We start from the raw sequence: 16,641 nt of genomic DNA on the forward strand, positions 1-16,641 counted from the left end.
AAAAAGGATAAGTTAAATACATCTCCTAAAAGAATTTTTTATATATAAATATGTAAGTTATTTTCATGACTTTGAACTTATCCTGCAAATTACAACACAATAATATTTGGGTGATGCCAAAGTTCACCGATGTATATAAAATACTTTTTGTACTGATTAACTCATAAATATTTCTTTTGTTTAGTCTTGCTGAATCCTGGGCGACATATTCTTATAATGTAAAACACTTATTATTGAGAATTGATTTATAGTAGTTATCTATGTAGTTATCATGTTCTAAGTAGTTATAGATATGTTTTAAAAAGTGATCCATGATTTAATAGTTATTGGATAATTCTTACATCTAACTCAATCATTGGTAACATGATGGAGTGAGGTAGTTACCACTATGTCCTATAAATATGATCATAGTTCATGAAGTAAGATAAGTAGTATATACTTGGGAATATCTTGTAAGTGTTTTATGTTAATTCTCTTATTTAAATACTACATCGAATTTCTTGATCGAAAAGATTCTTTTTAATTGCATCATAGAATCCTATTTTCATCGTTTTCTTGCTCTTCTCTCCGACACTTATTTCTTTTCACCTCGATATTGAGATTGGATTGAGATAGTTAAAATATACAACAAAAACTCATCTGAATACAGTAGACGACTAACTTTTCATGTTGTTTGCAGAACCACTGAATTCAACAGGACTTGCCTATGCATGCAGAGGACTCATGCTGCCATTATACTCTCTCTCTCTCTCCCCTCCTGCGGTCGTGGCCGTATCTATCTTCGTTCGTCGTCACGCCAGCGTTCTATCTCTATATATTCTCCCGACTGGTCTCTCTCACAGTCTGCTTCTAAATCGTTTTCCCATGACTGCTGCTGACTTCTCACGTACAGCAACAGTACATGGCCATGAATGATTGAATCTTTATTCGGCAGGAGGAAGAGAAAGGGGCGCGAGTCCATTGATTGGCTGTCCCGGTCTGGGCCCCACAACGTCAAAGTGAATCGCCTTAAACTCTGATGTGCACGTCTATTACTACAGGCGACTATACCCTCGCAAGCTTGATCTCACTTCTCCCCGTGGGCCCCGCGTGCGCGGCAGAAATTTAGGTGGGTATCGGTGATGAGTATGAGATTCGTATGTGCGTTGTGCTTTTGAGGCCGGGTCCCGCCCCTTTCGACACGACTAACTAACCTCCATCTGGGGAGGGGCCCTGCGGGACCCGCGCCTGCTAACCCCGGGCCCCGGCTCCGATTGAGCTAAGCGTCCACGCAATACATGCGTTGGTGGGGCCCTTCCCTCTTTTTCAGTCAAACACGAAGCAGCGAGGTGACAAGGGCCGACGTGAGAGGCGACAACTCGCGTTCGGTGTTTGTGCTGTGCAGGTGATCTGCCGGGACCGCACCAGGTTAGGGTACGAGCTCCCGAAGAACACCGTAACCGATGCGGCTCTCGCTCGCGGCGGGAGGGAATATCCCACGGCCAAGATTCCTTCTTTGATGCGAATCAAACGGATATCATCCCACCACTGGCGAAGGGAAAGCATCATTCCAGGATCTAATCAAAGGGACGCTCGGCAAATCATTGTTTTGTGCCTTTATGATTCGTACCCGCAACCTAGTCGCCGGGAGTCGTATATGGTTCGCTTACGCCCTCTATATTACTCACGACTCGGGTTGTCGTCCTCCGCCGGCGGCCTGTGACACATGCTCTCTGGTCGCCTTTGATATTACCGCGCCTACCTTTCGCCAACTATGGTGATGTCGGTGGTGTCGCCGCGGCGGTCGATACGGGAGGCGGTGCTGCACGGGGTGCTCGCCTACTACGGGGGCGGCGGCGGAGGAGGCGGAGGCCACCACCGCCCGCGGCGGTGCTCGTTCTACGCGGGCGTACCGGAAGGGGACGAGGCGGCGGCTACGGCCTGGGGGAAGGAGAACGAGGAGGAGGAGGGCGCCGTGGAGCTGGTCCAGCTCGGGGCGGACCGGCCCAAGAACGTGCTCGTGCTCATGAGCGACACCGGCGGGGGCCACCGCGCCTCCGCCGAGGCCATCCGCGACGCCTTCAGCCTCGAGTTTGGGGATGAGTACCGGGTCCGTGTTCCTTTAGTCCTAACGCATGCAACTCTCGCCTCTGCTGTCTTCTCGGACTCGTTCTCGTGCTCTCATCAACCCATCGACTTTGCTGGTCTCCGTCCCACTGCGATCTGAGCTTTTAGCACCACCATCATCAAAATTCTGATTTCTAATTGTTGAATTCCCTTCTGTGGTTCCAATTCGAACGAGTATATACTGCTCGAACATTGTTGAATCCGATGCATCACAAAGGCAGGATTTTTCTGGTTCAGTAAACAATTTGGCCAGAACAGAGAGTTCCTTCGTTTTGTTTTAGGATTAACTCCACCTTGTTTGAAATGCCAGGTTTTTGTGAAGGATTTGGGGAAAGAGCATGCCGGTTGGCCGCTAAACAACATGGAGAGGACCTACAAGTTCTTGGTCAAGCATGTCCAGCTCTGGAAGGTGGCCTTCCATGGCACCTCCCCTCGCTGGGTCCATTGCTTGTATCTTGCAGCCCTTGCTTCCTTCTATGCCAAGTATATTCTTTCTCCCTCATCTTCTTCTTCCTCTTAATTTTTGTCTGAATTCACTACATCAGTGGTGTCTTTGTGCTGTGGTCTGATACCGTATTCTGTCCTTTAGTTGGATTTTGATTGCTTCAGTTCTTATGTGGATTTGCTATTATTTCCATCTAAATTGTTGTCGATCCTACTACCAAATTGTTTACCAATTTGAAGGATAAATTACTCTACCAAAGTTTTGATTTCCAAACAATATATGTTGGGAAGAGTAGAAATTACTCTAGTTCTTACCACAAGTTCAAAAATTGGAGTGCAGGGAAGTTGAGGCTGGTCTAATGAAGTACAAGCCTGACATAATTATAAGTGTTCATCCCCTCATGCAGCACATACCTCTATGGGTGCTCAAATGGCAGAAGCTCCAAAAGAGAGTGGTTTTTGTTACTGTGATCACAGACCTCAATACCTGCCACCCCACATGGTGAATTCAGATCTTACTCCTTTGGATCTCAGCTTGCCATTCTTATTTTGCTTTTTGTGTCAATTGTATCGGATGGTGCTAACTCTTGCATTTCGATCAATATGTGATAAATTAGTCTATGAATTTTCTTCTAGGTTCCATGATCATGTGACCAGATGCTATTGCCCCTCAGAGGAGGTGTCCAAGAGAGCCATGCTGAAAGGATTAGAGCCTTCTCAGATCCGTGTCTTTGGTTTGCCTATTCGGCCATCCTTCTGTCGTGCAGTTCTAAATAAGGTTTGTCTCTTTGAGGGAATTTTAGATCTTTGGATTTACCACTTCTGAAGAGAAAAATACATGCATACAGGGTGATCTGAGAGAAGAGCTGGAAATGGACCTTCAATTACCTGCTGTGCTATTAATGGGAGGTGGAGAGGGAATGGGTCCAGTCAAGGAGACTGCAATTGCTCTTGAAGAAGCTCTCTTTGATGCAAGTGTCGGCAAACCTATTGGACAGATTGTCATCATATGTGGGCGTAATCACTTTCTACACTCCACATTGCAGTCGATCGAGTGGAAGGTTCCTGTGAAGGTATCACTTTTCTTGCATCAAACACTGTTTCCACTTGCATTAGTACGCAACCAATGATGGTTAGCTATGATTGCAGATACAAGGATTTGTGACACAGATGGAGAAATGGATGGGGGCTTGTGATTGCATAATAACAAAAGTATGCGGCTTTACTAAACTCTGATTCGGTCTGCTTTTGATCTTTAGCTTATACATGTTATTGTTTTCAGGCTGGACCAGGCACAATAGCAGAGGCTCTAATAAGGGCACTTCCAATTATCCTAAATGATTTCATTCCTGGGCAGGTGAGGGCAGACTTCTTATGATCTTGAAGATGTGTTTTGCCTTTGACATTCTTGAACTAATGACAAACCTACGACGATACAAGAAGCCTAAATGTATCTGATTCATGACTATCAATCAGGTCATGTGTATCTGAGAAGTTCTGATCAAATAACCTAATGGCAATGAATTAGGTAGAAGAAAAAGCTATTGAAGAAGACCAAGACACAAACACTAGCAAGTTAATGTGATTGGTGTTGATATAACTGTGATGATAGCATAGACATCCAGTCTCTACACTGATGCTTGGCTGAGTTGCCATGTTCTGCATGTCTTACAAGTCTTATGATGCTTGCATCTGGATTTGCCCTTGCAGGAAGTTGGAAACATACCTTATGTTGTAGACAATGGAGCAGGAGTGTTCTCTGACAACCCAAAGGAGACAGCCAGCCTTGTTGCTCGATGGTTTAGCTCCGACCGGGAGGAACTGAAGGAGTTATCTCAGAATGCACTCAAACTAGCACAACCAAATGCAGTGTTCGATATCGTGAGAGACATCCATGAGCTGGTGCAGCAGCAGGGACCGATGGCTCGTATCACCTATTCTTTGAATTCATCAGTCTCTTATCCGATATAGAATGTAACTGGCACATTTGGTAGACTAGCTGTATTCCATGGAAGCTTCACTGGTGTGATGATGTACAGGTAGAACTGATTCTTTGGCCTGGAGTGGCTCCCCTATATCAAATCCATCATGTAGATGATTGTAATTTCTTTCAGTTCTTAATTGAAATTTCTTGGTCCTTGTAATGATCTTGTTAGATTTGAGCAGTCTTTTCCTTTTTATTTTGCCTCTTTAATCTATGATTTTTTTTGTTTTTGGGTATGTTTTTGAGTTTGTTATTAACGGGACTGGATTGGTTTTGAGAGGATCCTATCCAACTAATACTTATACCACCCCATGTCTCAACCGTTGGATGATGCCTATAAGCCATGATCTTTTGATAACGATGGTCCGATCAGAATCAGATGTGTGGAATCATTGGAAAGGATCCTAACCAGAGGCATGCTTTGGCCCACGGTACGGCCAATGAGGCACTTCCACGTCATCACTATTTTTCGTGGTTTTGTCCTGGGATCTGCTTCGGCCGAGACGGGCGTATAAAGCCCGTGGAAGACGGGCAGAAATCGAGCTGCATCGCTTTCCTCTCGCCATGGAGGAAGAAGAAAGAGTGGAGCAGGTGATGAGCGAGGTGCACCTCGGATGCCCGCCACACTTCTCCGGCCCCTACGTCTCCCACTTCACCGTCTCCCTACCCCCAACACCTAACCGTAACCAACGAGTCCCTTGTACATTTTTTTATGACAGATTACAATTCTATCACGCATTTCGTCATACAGTTTGTTGGCATGGCTTCCACTGTTGCATAAAATCCTATTGATTCTTCGTAGTTCTTTTCTTTCTTCTTGCGCACCTCCATATGATACTTTTATTGTACTCTGCCGTTCTTTTCTTTATATATAATTGTGATCGACAAGTTTGGTTAGGCAGACCGACCACAGAAACTTCTTGGAAAACAGTGGAGTGGAAAAGTGATCTTTTTTTTGTTCCAATTTGTTAACATACTCTGTATGGAGCAAGTGCAATTGTTGAACTTTATATGCAATCAAAAGCATAGAGTTCTTTTGACGAAGTTTGTAGGGTTTCAAGAAACTACGTTTTCTTCTATCCATCCAAATTTATGATGCAATAGTCTTATAGATATCCAGATGTTGTATCTACGACTTTGTACTATCTTACAATTGGTAATAATCTATTATTGGAGTCACATGACTCGTCTGAAACCTGAAGTTTTCAATGAATTAGTAGTCAATTTTGAAGTTCACTTTGTGATATTAACTCAAAATCCACGAAACTCTTATTCTGTCACTTCTAAGAATGTGAAGGGAGTTGGCGCAGGCGCTCGAAAGATGGAGGACTTGGTGTTCATTGCTTTGATGCGAGGTATCTTCTACAAAACAGGGGTTGCGTGGGTAGCGATATCTTATCTTCTAGCTGTAGTTTCATCTCTGAAACAAGAGTCCTCTTTCAGTGGTATAGAAATTTTTAGATCTAACAGAGATTGACTTGGAGGTCAACTCAATAAGATGTTAGGAGGATAAAGTCCAAAAGCATCACCTTGGGGATAAGATGAGGCTGAGGAGAGGTGAGATGATCCACTGTGAAATCCAGGCAACACAAAGAAACCTTTCTCAAACCAGACAATATCTTCTTTTTCGTAGATATAAAAATGGAAATGCACGTCTATGGACAGTTGTAAGTGCATAAGTAGGTGAAAACAAGTTGTAGCATTGAATCAAGAGAAATGGAGAAAGGACACATTATTTGAGATCCTCCTTTCTGGGAGTGAAAGAAATGTTCATTTGTACTCACAGCAATAACTTTGGCCTGTTAACTGATCTTTGATTTTCTTTAAGTCAGTGTTGTGGCCCAGTCTTTGATTTTTTTGTCCATTGCTGCTAACATTGTTGACATCAAAGGGCAATCTATGGTTTGCAAGGATAATCAAATCGATGTTTCAAATTGCTCAAGGAACAAGAAACTGAAAATGGATTGCACCATATCAAACAAGTTTATTTTGTGCAAAGTTCTATGCAATAAGGATAGCAGAAAATCAAGGAGAATGTATCTTTCTTGTGTGGATTCCCATATACAGGTTGAAAAGAGTAGTGATAACAAAGAGTTGGAAATAATCAAATTTCTAACTTGAAAGAGACAATTTGGGTAAGTGATGTCTCTTATGTTTTCCTTTTGCAAGCATTCTTTAATAGTAGAATGAGTAAGACATATGTGACTGTTTGTGGATCCCCCTCACAGAACCCTTTGTAAAATATGCTTCACTTATATAATGCATAGTGTTACAAATGATCAAAAAATTAACATGAACTTGATCGGAGGAAATATGGAACTGTATATCATTGTTGGTTCATCTTTAAAAGCATGCGTTAACTTAAGCATAAAGATTTTCATGCTACATTTTGTTGGCTTAATCACAAAATAGACATCCTTTGGTTTCTAACACTTCCCAAGTTTTCGCTTATCAAATGATACATTCTGGGTAAAGGTTCTGGTGATCGATTCCAAGTGGAAGCATCTTCTAAAGAAATGGTTAGCTTGGAGACTCATGATGATCATTCTCCAAAGAGAAAAATCAGATGTTCCTGTAAGTGTTAGCACATTAACTTTGATTTACATGGACATGTCTTGCATGTGATGATGAATCTGATTCTGATGCTTGGTTGAACATAAAGATTCCCAATCTAGCGCTCAGTTCCCTCAGGAAGATACTTCAGATGAATCTCTTAGTTTGGATAAGGATGGTGATCTTGTTCTAACTCGGCGAAAGAGTCATATTAGTAAGTATGAGCTGCTTTTGTTATAAGGGTTCTGCATGTTTAAAATGCTTTCACAAATTCCATGGGAGTGCATAGAGTTATTTTTTTGCTTACAATTTAATTATTCATACAACTGACAAAGAGAAATGCAATTTAATGGTGTGAAAATTAACTGGACTTATAATAAGAAACAAAATGTTTATTTATATTCACATGTTTTGGTTTTCGTCATAATATTTTTGTTGCTTCCTTCAAAAAATGTTTACATGTAGCTACAGATCTCTTGCTACCCCCATCCTTTCGTTCAGTATCGCCAAAATGTAACCATTGCTTGTCTGTTTTTTTTTTCTTTAAACATAATCTTCTTTCAGATATTTTTATCTTATTTATGATATTCCACCCCCCACATGAATGCACGCAAGAAAATAAAAATCATCCGACCCAACTTCCAGCTATTCTTCCTTTATGGTTAACACAAGCCAATAAAACTGCAGTGCCAGGAAGGCAGAGTTTCTGTGGCTAAAATATGCTTTTACTCGTGTCGAAATGAAACTCAGGAACATTTTCTCTATATTGTTGGCTGAAAATTCTTTTCTGGAAAATCATTATTTAATTATGAAATAATTGGCTTATTTCTTGGTCACTTTCTTCACATAATTTGGGATTTTTACTTGTTTGCAGATGGATGTCTGAGTTTTGGTTTGACCATCCAACATACTATTACGTCATCACTACTTGAAGTTGGATTGCAAGTAATGTCTAATTTAGCCTTTTCTTTCATTATTGCCTTTGTGTTTTCTTAATTGTTATATTTTCCTATGGTTTTCAGGTATGGAAGGCAGCACTTGTATTAACCGATTTTATCATGCATAAAAGTTTCACCTCATCTGACTTGAATGATGTCACCGCAATAGAGCTTGGTGCCGGAACAGGTTGCCCATAATTCTTGTAAAGTCCAATTGGTTTTATGGAGTTTGAAAATTGTGCTTGTATACTTGAGACTTCATTCTATAACTTGAACTGAAAGATGAGTACTTTTATTGTTTTAATTTACTTCCAATGTTGACCAGGTTTGGTTGGTATAGCACTTGCAAGAGTTGCTAAGACAGTCTACATAACAGGTGCCTCATTTATTTGCACTGAAATCCTATGAAGTGTTGTTATCAGTTATCTACTAAAATATTTTAAATACCAAGATAAAAGTTTGTTCATGATTCCACACTGCACATACATTCACATATTTTTACATGTGCATTGAGGAGTTCACACTGCTTGCAGATAGAGGAGTTCACATCCTAGATAATTGTGACACAAACACTCATATCAACTCTAGCCTGCTTAAGTTTCGTGAAAACTCTGTTCGTGTAAGGGAGCTTGATTGGAAGGAATCCTGGCCCCCCCCCAGTATCCCTGCTGATTTGCCATCTCAACATAGGTGATTTCCAGCTTGTTTATGGAATTAATACCAATACATGATCGATCCATTCTGTTGAGTTTACCCTTTCAATTTTTACGGTCTTATGTTTTTCATTTTAAAGAAAATATTTCTTGTTTTCTTCATTGAGGATATCATTCTTATCCATCTTGCATAATGATTTGATGTCCTCAAGTTAGTAAGATCATTTCCCTGATGTTTTCTCAATTCTTTTTAGTGCATAATCAACTACTTTCCTGACAGCTTTATTCTTATAGTGAATCCCATTATCTGGCTATTATGCATTGCATCCTAGGTCATCCAAGTCGAGATACTTGTGGGCATCTTTGGAGATTGAGGAGGCCGAGAATACAACAGTCCTCTTAGCAGCTGATGTGATATATAGCGATGAACTGACTGACTCGTTCTTCAGCATGGTTGAGAAGTTAATGTCAAGAGGTTCTCAAAAGGTAATCTTAGCATAAGATAATGATCTTATAGCAAGATAACACTTCAAAAATATTATAAACAGAAAAGTGGGGAGAAACTTGCATTTGTTGAGTCAGATTTTCTTATGATCGACATTAGGTCTTGTACTTGGCCTTGGAGAAGCGATATAACTTCAGCATGGATGAACTTGATGTTGTTGCTAATGGTTATTCACATTTTCGGAGCTTTTTCGTTGAGGACGAAGGTCCAATCCACAACAGAAGATTCGTTGTTTGTGGCAATACTATCTCACATTCTCATTTCTGTTTTTTTGTTCTTTTTGATCCTGGGTGGCAGATCATGCAGAACATATCGATGGACTGCGGCCTGGTTTTCTTGGCAAGCAGATTGATCTTGCAGAGATTCCCCAGTACATAAGAGAGTATGAAAGAGGAAAAGATCTTGAGCTGTGGAAGATTACATACTGTAGAAATTGATGCAGATAGTCTATCTTCCTCATGAAACATTGTCATGCACTTTGTTCTTCAACACTGTAATGCACATTGGTGGTGAAGTTTGTTCTTCATATTCATGCGTGTTCTACTTTTGACAGCTGAAAGTATTTAGACGTATCTTCTGATAGTATTTGCACAAACATTGAGCCAAATGAGTGGCATGGCATTTGCCTAAGTTTAGGTGATGATATGGGGACATGACATGGAGGCAGTCTGACATGTGATAACTACTTAGTCAACATATTAGTTGGATCTCAAAAGTCGATCTCAGTTGCCTTCAAACTCAATCCACACATCGAACATCTAGAATTTGACTACTCCTTGCGACTCCCAACATAGTAGATGAGAGAACCTTCATCTACTTATATCAAAAGAGAAACAAAATAAAATCAAAAAGTGAAAAGATATCAAACTGAAAATTAAAGATAAAACAATCTTGATTATAGACACTTAAATAATGATTCAACATAAAGGGTAAAAAAATTAAATTTATATCATTTAAATATTAAAAATATAAAAAATATATTTTAAGGGCTTAAAATATTTAAAAAAAGCCATTTAAGTATTTGTAAATTATTCTAAAGGTTTTAAAAATTTTAATTTTTTTAAAATAGAATATGTGGTGTATTGTTTAAACTTCCAAAACCGTTATAATCTAATTAAAAAATAATGTTACTCTAAGTCTAAAAATTTTAATTAAAACTTTAAAATACATTTTTTTTATAATATTCAAGTATATTTTGATAGAAAGTGGTTTAAAACTTATCTTAATTGGATAAAATTTTGAAAAACACAAATTCAATTTTTAAAGATTGAAAATTAGTAAAAGTATTCACTTTAAAGGTTTAAAAATAATGAAAAAGATCATTTTAGGTAAGTCATTTTCAAGGTTAATTTAAAATTTTAGAAACTTTAAAAAAAAAGATGAATTTCACTATCAAAGTTTTTTTGGATATAATATTCAATTTTTTTTTATAGAATTGTAAAAATATAATCCTTTAACTAATTTTCAGTCCTTAAAAATTGAATATGTGCTTTTTTAATTTTATGCAATTTAAGATAATCATTATAACCATTTTTTATATATAGAAAAAGCTCGAAAATACCCATATTTTTGAATTTTTCAATCTTATAATTTTTTTGACTTGTTATAGTGTTTTGGCGGTTTGATCACCATAACACAAACAATGTAAAACCAACTTGAAAACATTGTATAAAAGTTAAATGGAATCAAATAATTGTATATTGAAAGCCACTTGACATATTATACTATGATTCAAATAATTATTTATAATAGTTTATAAATAAAAAAATTGACTTACTATGATGCTATAGTCATCATAATAAAAATAATATAAAATAAATAAATTAATTAAATAGACTCGTAGCCTTTATAAACGTAACCACAATATGGTGTCATTTATTTATTATGTTTTTATCGAAGAACTCAAAACATTATGAACAAAATAAGTGAGACAGATAAAAATATTATAATAATTTAAAATTGATAAAAAAAACGAATACAAAAATTTGACAAATTTTTTTTGAGATATATTTTAAATATTTTTAAAGTTAAAAATATTATTTCGGAAAAAAATAAAATGAGGGGTATATATATATATATGAATCGCTGTGGGTCCGTCAGATTGCGATAGGGTTTAGTTCGAATTGGAAGCGGAGTGAGCCAGAGAGCGACGGGAGCGGCGACGATGGCGGTCGAGAACGGCGACGGAGGGATGGGAAATGCCACTTCGGAGGCGGCGGACGCGGAAGTGGAGAGGCAGGAAGCGGAGGACGAGGAAATTGTGGGGGATTCCCCACCTTCGGGGATGGAGCAGCGGAGGGCAGGGAGGGAGGACGAGGAGGGCGCCGGCGACGGAGTAGATGGCGGCGGTGAACGGCGGAAGCAGATGGCGATCCACCCGTTGGAACACTCTTGGACTTTCTGGTTCGACAATCCCTCAGGCAAATCCAAACATGTCGCTTGGGGCAGTTCCATCCGACCCGTCCACACCTTCTCTACTGTCGAAGATTTCTGGGGGTAATCTGTCTTTCCTCGTTAGAAATGTGCATCATTGTATTGTATCAGAAGCTGTCCTTTATGTTCTGTTTAACCAGATAATATGTTGCTACGGTTTGTAAGGAAGGTTCCTGTTGTCGTCTTCAAGCCATCGTGGTTGTTCTTGGGATGTTTGGTTTCAAACTAGAAATGGGGAAGCACAAGATTTCTTGGATCACCAATTAGATAAAAGATAGCTGAGAATTGCTTTGTTGACAAATTATTTCTAGAGAGCATCTTGCCTATTTGTTGAGAAAAATATTCAAAAACATATGCTATTCTGATTGATTGATGGCATACATTTTCACTTGAAGAATCTTCTTTAGTTTTTTAAATCTTTAGGGTGTTCCTTAAGTGAAGTAATTTTGGTGAAGGTGGGCTGTTTAAATTTTCCTTCGTGTCCTTCTTTGTTGGGTTTTGACCACAGAATGTGCCAAAAAGGTTCGTCCACTGGGGCTGGCATGAGCAAGTCTACATTAGTGTTTGGGATTTTGATCTCTCTTAGAAAATGTAGTTGAATGGGATACCCTTTTTGGTTTATATGTTATTTAGCCTCCTATGTCTCTAGCCATGGATTCTTCTGTAAATCTGACCTTAATTTGTAAAGAAAAATCTAAACAGGTCTTGAAAAGAAAGTTTAGGTTCTTTCTTTCCATGTTTGCTAGAGCAGTATCTATATTAATACAATTTAGAGTCTGTCTCCATATTTGAGTTAAAGAAAATATTTGTGGGCTTTTAACTTATAGAAAATGAGAAGTGGACATTAAAGAAACAACTTCGAATTAGATGTTTATTTTAGAGATATCCTAAAAAAAGGCCTTTTTTGTTGATAAGCAAGCATTATAGATGTAATTGCCAAATAAAACATTGAGAAAATAAAGGTATTTGGAAAAACAAAGAGCTAATAGAATGCAGTGAAGAAATGTTGTGAAATTTGTCTAGGCTTAATGATGTCCTTGAGTTCATGGAGCCAAAGTCACTGTCATATGCTTGGCCATATCAATTATGTCTTCATGTATCTGTACAAACTTCACACCACAGAGATTTATTTTCTTCATAGAAGATAATAGAGGAATGTGTGCCTGCCAAATGACATCTTCCAAGAGCAAATTATTTTAATGCATCCTTTTCTAAAATTATGGTAACTGGAGTAAGAAACAATTTTCTCCACTGGTAAGGTTGGCTTATATACTGAGTCTTTGTTTGTAGACTGTCATAATGAAACAGGATTGCAGCTCAGAGTTTATAATTTATTTAGATACTCTTTTTTGGGGGGGAACTTTCACTTGTCTGGTACATGGAGGACAACATTTTCTATACCATATTGTGTGTACAGGCTTCTTCTGTAGTTCTGTTTGAAATTGCATATATGGACAAGATTATTATTAGTTTATGGTACATTATGTCAAGTACTATGATTTGTTGTTCTTTTTAATGTTTGAGTAATCTTTTGGATTTATATTTAATAGTTGACTCAGCCACATATAATATAGTCAAACAACTCATGTGAATGATGATCAGACAGTTTTGGAGCCATTGATTAGCTACATAATCGACTTGGTTTAGTTAGGCTTAAAACATTAATTTTTAAATTGCAGCAAAACTTTGATGCATTAATTGGCTGCTTGATTCTACGGTCCACATCTTTTTGAAATTTCAAAATTTCAGTCTTCTTTTGTTGGTTTTTATTGGAACTAAAATCTAGGACAATTATAATAGGATTGGAATTAAAGTTTCTTTTTCTTTTTTATGATGTTTCAGGATGGAAAATGTTCTTTCATATTTCAGTAGGTTCATTAATTATAGTTAATTGACAAGCATTTTTAAGGTTCAGGATTTGTAAACAGTGATCCTATGGTGTTTCTGTGCGTTTAACTGATTAATGCATCTTTATTTTCCATATTTGATGAGTAACACTCTAAAAGATGTTATTCAAATGGCTGATCTTCTGATTTACTCAATTATGACCTTCAAATTTCACCTAAAACTAGAATGATGGTTAAGATGGAAATGCAGGGTATGGTAGTTTCAAGTGGTGAGGTTATGTCGTATCCGACTTGTTCTCGTGCTTTTGTTTTGAGAGTGTTGAAAATAATTTAATCTCTAAGAGCTTGCTTGGGATACTCATATTTAATGCTTTGTATCTATAGAAACTAAATACATTCACAAACGCTAACATATCCTCACATGGCTTGAGGATGAAATTTGTTTAGTATAACATTCTCATTATTATCTCCAAATTGTTTGGATCAATGTTGGATTTCTACATAGAATTTTTATTTATATGAGTCTTGAGGAAAAATATAGCTGACTGCATGATTGTAGTTCATTGTCTGACCCAGGAACATAGACAGCTGAAAATTAATCATCCAAGCGGCACGTTCTTCTGCTTTACCATAAATGCATAACATAAGGTTCAAATGGGGGTTGCACATGTCTCTGAATTTCTGTGTAGTGTGCTTTTTTTTTCTTGCTTGCTTCTTCCTTTCTCATTGAATTTGGATTCAATGCATGTTATGGAGATATATAGCATATTGTTATGTGAAATAATGTCTTTGGTTGACTTTATATTAATTTTTTAAGGGTTTTAGTTGTTTCCATACCTTGTTATGGGGAATTATTAACTCATTAGATCTTGTTACCTGGCTGAGCAAAAACCTCATGAGCAATTTTGGCTATAGCATTTTATAATATTTTAGTGGTTTTCTATTTCAGACGTTCCCTTTTCTTGTTTTCTCTACTTTGTTGTATAGAGTACTTCGTTGCATATTTTAGATAAACTGAGAGAAGTGAAGATTTTGAATGAAGTCCTGGGTTACTTTGTTGTCTTTTATATGTTATAGGTCTTTATGCAGGATATATAAATCAAACATGTTATCTATAAGATTCATGCATATATTGTTCCAACTTTGGTTCATATTCTGAGAGGAGAGTCGTTGCTCTTTTTCATAAAATTCTATGCCAAAGAATGATTTATAAGCTACACTTTCCTTTTCTGGATCCCTTTGCCTTCGCATGCTGATGTGTTGAAGGTCTTTCTGTTGTCCTTTTGATTTAGTTTTTGCCTCCAAATGCTCTATTACGCTATTGGAACTTGATGGTTTATTTTTGGGCTTGTTCTCTTCAGTCTCTACAATAATATAAATCGTCCCAGCAAGTTGGCTATTGGAGCAGACTTCCATTGCTTCAAATATGGAATAGAGCCCAAGTGGGAGGACCCTGTATGTGCCAATGGAGGAAAATGGACACTGAGCTGCTCTAGAGGAAAAGTTGATAATTTATGGTTACACACTGTATGCCTCTCTTTATGGTTGTCTATTATGGTCTAGACTACTTAGTGGCCTTATTCAAATTTCAACCATCTTTTCCTGTATTTTCTAGTTGTTGGCTATGATTGGCGAGCAATTTGACCATGGTGATTATATTTGTGGGGCAGTTGTGAATGTACGAGCTAAGCAGGAAAAAATTTCCATCTGGACTAGAAATGGTCTAGATGCAGCTGCTCAGGTAAACACTCAATCACCTATAGGTATTGCAATCTCATTTCGTGGGTTTTCTATCATATCATTGTGTAAATTTTAATCATTAGGAAACATAGCTATTTTCTTTAGTCTCGTGATTGATTGCTTAGACCAGCTCAACAATATGTATATCAGTTACTTTACAAGTGTCATCATACCCCAGAGTGGCAGGTCTGTCGGTGTGGCTGCTTAACCTAAGATGGCACAAACTATAACAAAGTTTCCACGTACTACATGATCAACATAAAAAATAGAGGTGTTAGTGTATCCATCTTGTCAAGAAGTTGTTTTGCCATCTCTCTGACATAGAAACAGTTTCAAAGCCAGTAAAACTTTATTATTCACATGGTGTTTGTGAAATAATGTTTGTATCTTGTGGTTAATCGTGTTACAGCTCCTCTTAGATTTATATTGTTATTTTTTGAACATAGGTAGACTTAATTGTTTTACACCAGTATGTTTTGAATCGTATCTAATTTGAAAATGACCTGTTCCAGAATCTGGTGGCTCCAAGTTAAACTTTGTCACTCACTATGTCACGAATCTCTTTCTGCCTCATTTAGTGTTTCTGAATCCATGTTGTGCACCGTTTTTGTAGACAAGCATTGGGAGGCAATGGAAGGAGCATTTGGATTACAACGAGACCATTGGCTTTATTCTTCATGTGAGTGCATTGATCTATGCCGAGTTTGTTTCACTTTATCCTCGAAAGAGGATATCAAATATTCACATCAGATGACCATGTTCCTTATTTTTTACAGGATGACGCAAAAAAACACGATAGATTTGCCAAGAGTACATATCAAGTATGATTATCATGACATGGAACCATGGCTGACAGTTCCTACAGATGATAGAGGGTGCTTCTGGATCGAAGAATTCATTTTGCTGAAAGACATCACAGATTTTTACACTGTTCAGCTTCTATTACTAATTTCGAGTGAACTAATAGTGCTTTTGGAACTGCTGATCATGTTTTTAATCGGGTGATGCATCGACGACATTGTGATGCATGACAACCGTGATATGTTGCATCATATCATTCCGCTTACATCCATTCCATTTTCATTTGTGAAGCTTGGCCACCTTTGTGTTTGTTGTAGAAGAAACTTATCCTTGTCTGCACTCTTTAACACCTTTGTGTTCGGATACAAAAAATAATCAGAGTCCCAAGCAAGGTCCGTCATATCATATCGTACCGGAGTTTCGACTCGGGCTCGGTACGGTATGGTACGTGTCCGATCAGTATATCCAGGTGTACCGAGCGGTACACCTAATTTTATCGATTTATCCCTTCAAAATATCTGAAAATTAGAAAAAAAAAAAGTTAGGATAGAAAACGAATATATATCTCTTGATTAGAAAACGAATACATCTTCCTCTTAATTATTTCAAATTAGTCTAATTCACAAATCGGAGAGAA

At 37.9% G+C, this 16,641-nt stretch overlaps 3 protein-coding genes across 4 annotated transcripts; all 3 read left to right on the forward strand.

The window, feature by feature from the left end:
- Positions 1 to 1,561: 1,561 nt before the first annotated feature.
- LOC135609918 (probable monogalactosyldiacylglycerol synthase 3, chloroplastic) lies at positions 1,562 to 4,730 on the forward strand. The gene is made up of 8 exons (XM_065103727.1): positions 1,562 to 2,089; positions 2,417 to 2,589; positions 2,891 to 3,052; positions 3,187 to 3,328; positions 3,399 to 3,623; positions 3,700 to 3,762; positions 3,833 to 3,907; positions 4,261 to 4,730. The coding sequence occupies exons 1-8, from the start codon at positions 1,754 to 1,756 to the stop codon at positions 4,519 to 4,521; spliced, it is 1,437 nt and encodes a 478-aa protein (XP_064959799.1). The 5' UTR covers positions 1,562 to 1,753; the 3' UTR covers positions 4,522 to 4,730.
- Positions 4,731 to 5,060: 330 nt separating this feature from the next.
- On the forward strand, positions 5,061 to 9,709 carry LOC135609919 (uncharacterized). Of its 2 annotated transcripts, XM_065103728.1 has the most exons (10): positions 5,061 to 5,216; positions 7,010 to 7,108; positions 7,197 to 7,301; positions 7,962 to 8,032; positions 8,110 to 8,212; positions 8,351 to 8,401; positions 8,559 to 8,715; positions 9,011 to 9,164; positions 9,283 to 9,388; positions 9,481 to 9,709. In XM_065103728.1, exons 1-10 carry the CDS (start codon positions 5,099 to 5,101, stop codon positions 9,618 to 9,620), a joined length of 1,104 nt encoding a protein of 367 aa, XP_064959800.1. In that variant the 5' UTR covers positions 5,061 to 5,098; the 3' UTR covers positions 9,621 to 9,709. The 2 variants fall into 2 exon arrangements, with proteins under 2 accessions (XP_064959800.1, XP_064959801.1); XM_065103729.1 differs by lacking the exon at positions 9,283 to 9,388.
- Positions 9,710 to 11,290: 1,581 nt separating this feature from the next.
- Positions 11,291 to 16,337, forward strand: LOC103981303 (eukaryotic translation initiation factor 4E-1). The gene is made up of 5 exons (XM_009397982.3): positions 11,291 to 11,679; positions 14,825 to 14,990; positions 15,079 to 15,204; positions 15,817 to 15,882; positions 15,980 to 16,337. The coding sequence occupies exons 1-5, from the start codon at positions 11,348 to 11,350 to the stop codon at positions 16,028 to 16,030; spliced, it is 741 nt and encodes a 246-aa protein (XP_009396257.1). The 5' UTR covers positions 11,291 to 11,347; the 3' UTR covers positions 16,031 to 16,337.
- The last annotated feature ends 304 nt before the right edge of the window (positions 16,338 to 16,641 follow it).

This window comes from Musa acuminata, chromosome BXJ2-4, assembly GCF_036884655.1.
Source record: "Musa acuminata AAA Group cultivar baxijiao chromosome BXJ2-4, Cavendish_Baxijiao_AAA, whole genome shotgun sequence".
Lineage (NCBI taxonomy): Eukaryota > Viridiplantae > Streptophyta > Magnoliopsida > Zingiberales > Musaceae > Musa > Musa acuminata.

Bases quoted from the DNA above. Each gene is read 5' to 3' on its own strand.
- LOC135609918 (XM_065103727.1), top strand. From the start codon at position 1,754: ATGGTGATGTCGGTGGTGTCGCCGCGGCGGTCGATACGGGAGGCGGTG. The intron at 3,624-3,699 runs GTATCACTTTTC...CTATGATTGCAG, and splicing joins AGTGGAAGGTTCCTGTGAAG to ATACAAGGATTTGTGACACA. The intron at 3,763-3,832 runs GTATGCGGCTTT...TATTGTTTTCAG, and splicing joins GTGATTGCATAATAACAAAA to GCTGGACCAGGCACAATAGC.
- LOC135609919 (XM_065103728.1), top strand. From the start codon at position 5,099: ATGGAGGAAGAAGAAAGAGTGGAGCAGGTGATGAGCGAGGTGCACCTC. The intron at 7,109-7,196 runs GTAAGTGTTAGC...TTGAACATAAAG, and splicing joins GAGAAAAATCAGATGTTCCT to ATTCCCAATCTAGCGCTCAG. The intron at 8,213-8,350 runs GTTGCCCATAAT...AATGTTGACCAG, and splicing joins AGAGCTTGGTGCCGGAACAG to GTTTGGTTGGTATAGCACTT.
- LOC103981303 (XM_009397982.3), top strand. From the start codon at position 11,348: ATGGCGGTCGAGAACGGCGACGGAGGGATGGGAAATGCCACTTCGGAG. The intron at 11,680-14,824 runs GTAATCTGTCTT...TGTTCTCTTCAG, and splicing joins ACTGTCGAAGATTTCTGGGG to TCTCTACAATAATATAAATC. The intron at 15,205-15,816 runs GTAAACACTCAA...CCGTTTTTGTAG, and splicing joins GTCTAGATGCAGCTGCTCAG to ACAAGCATTGGGAGGCAATG.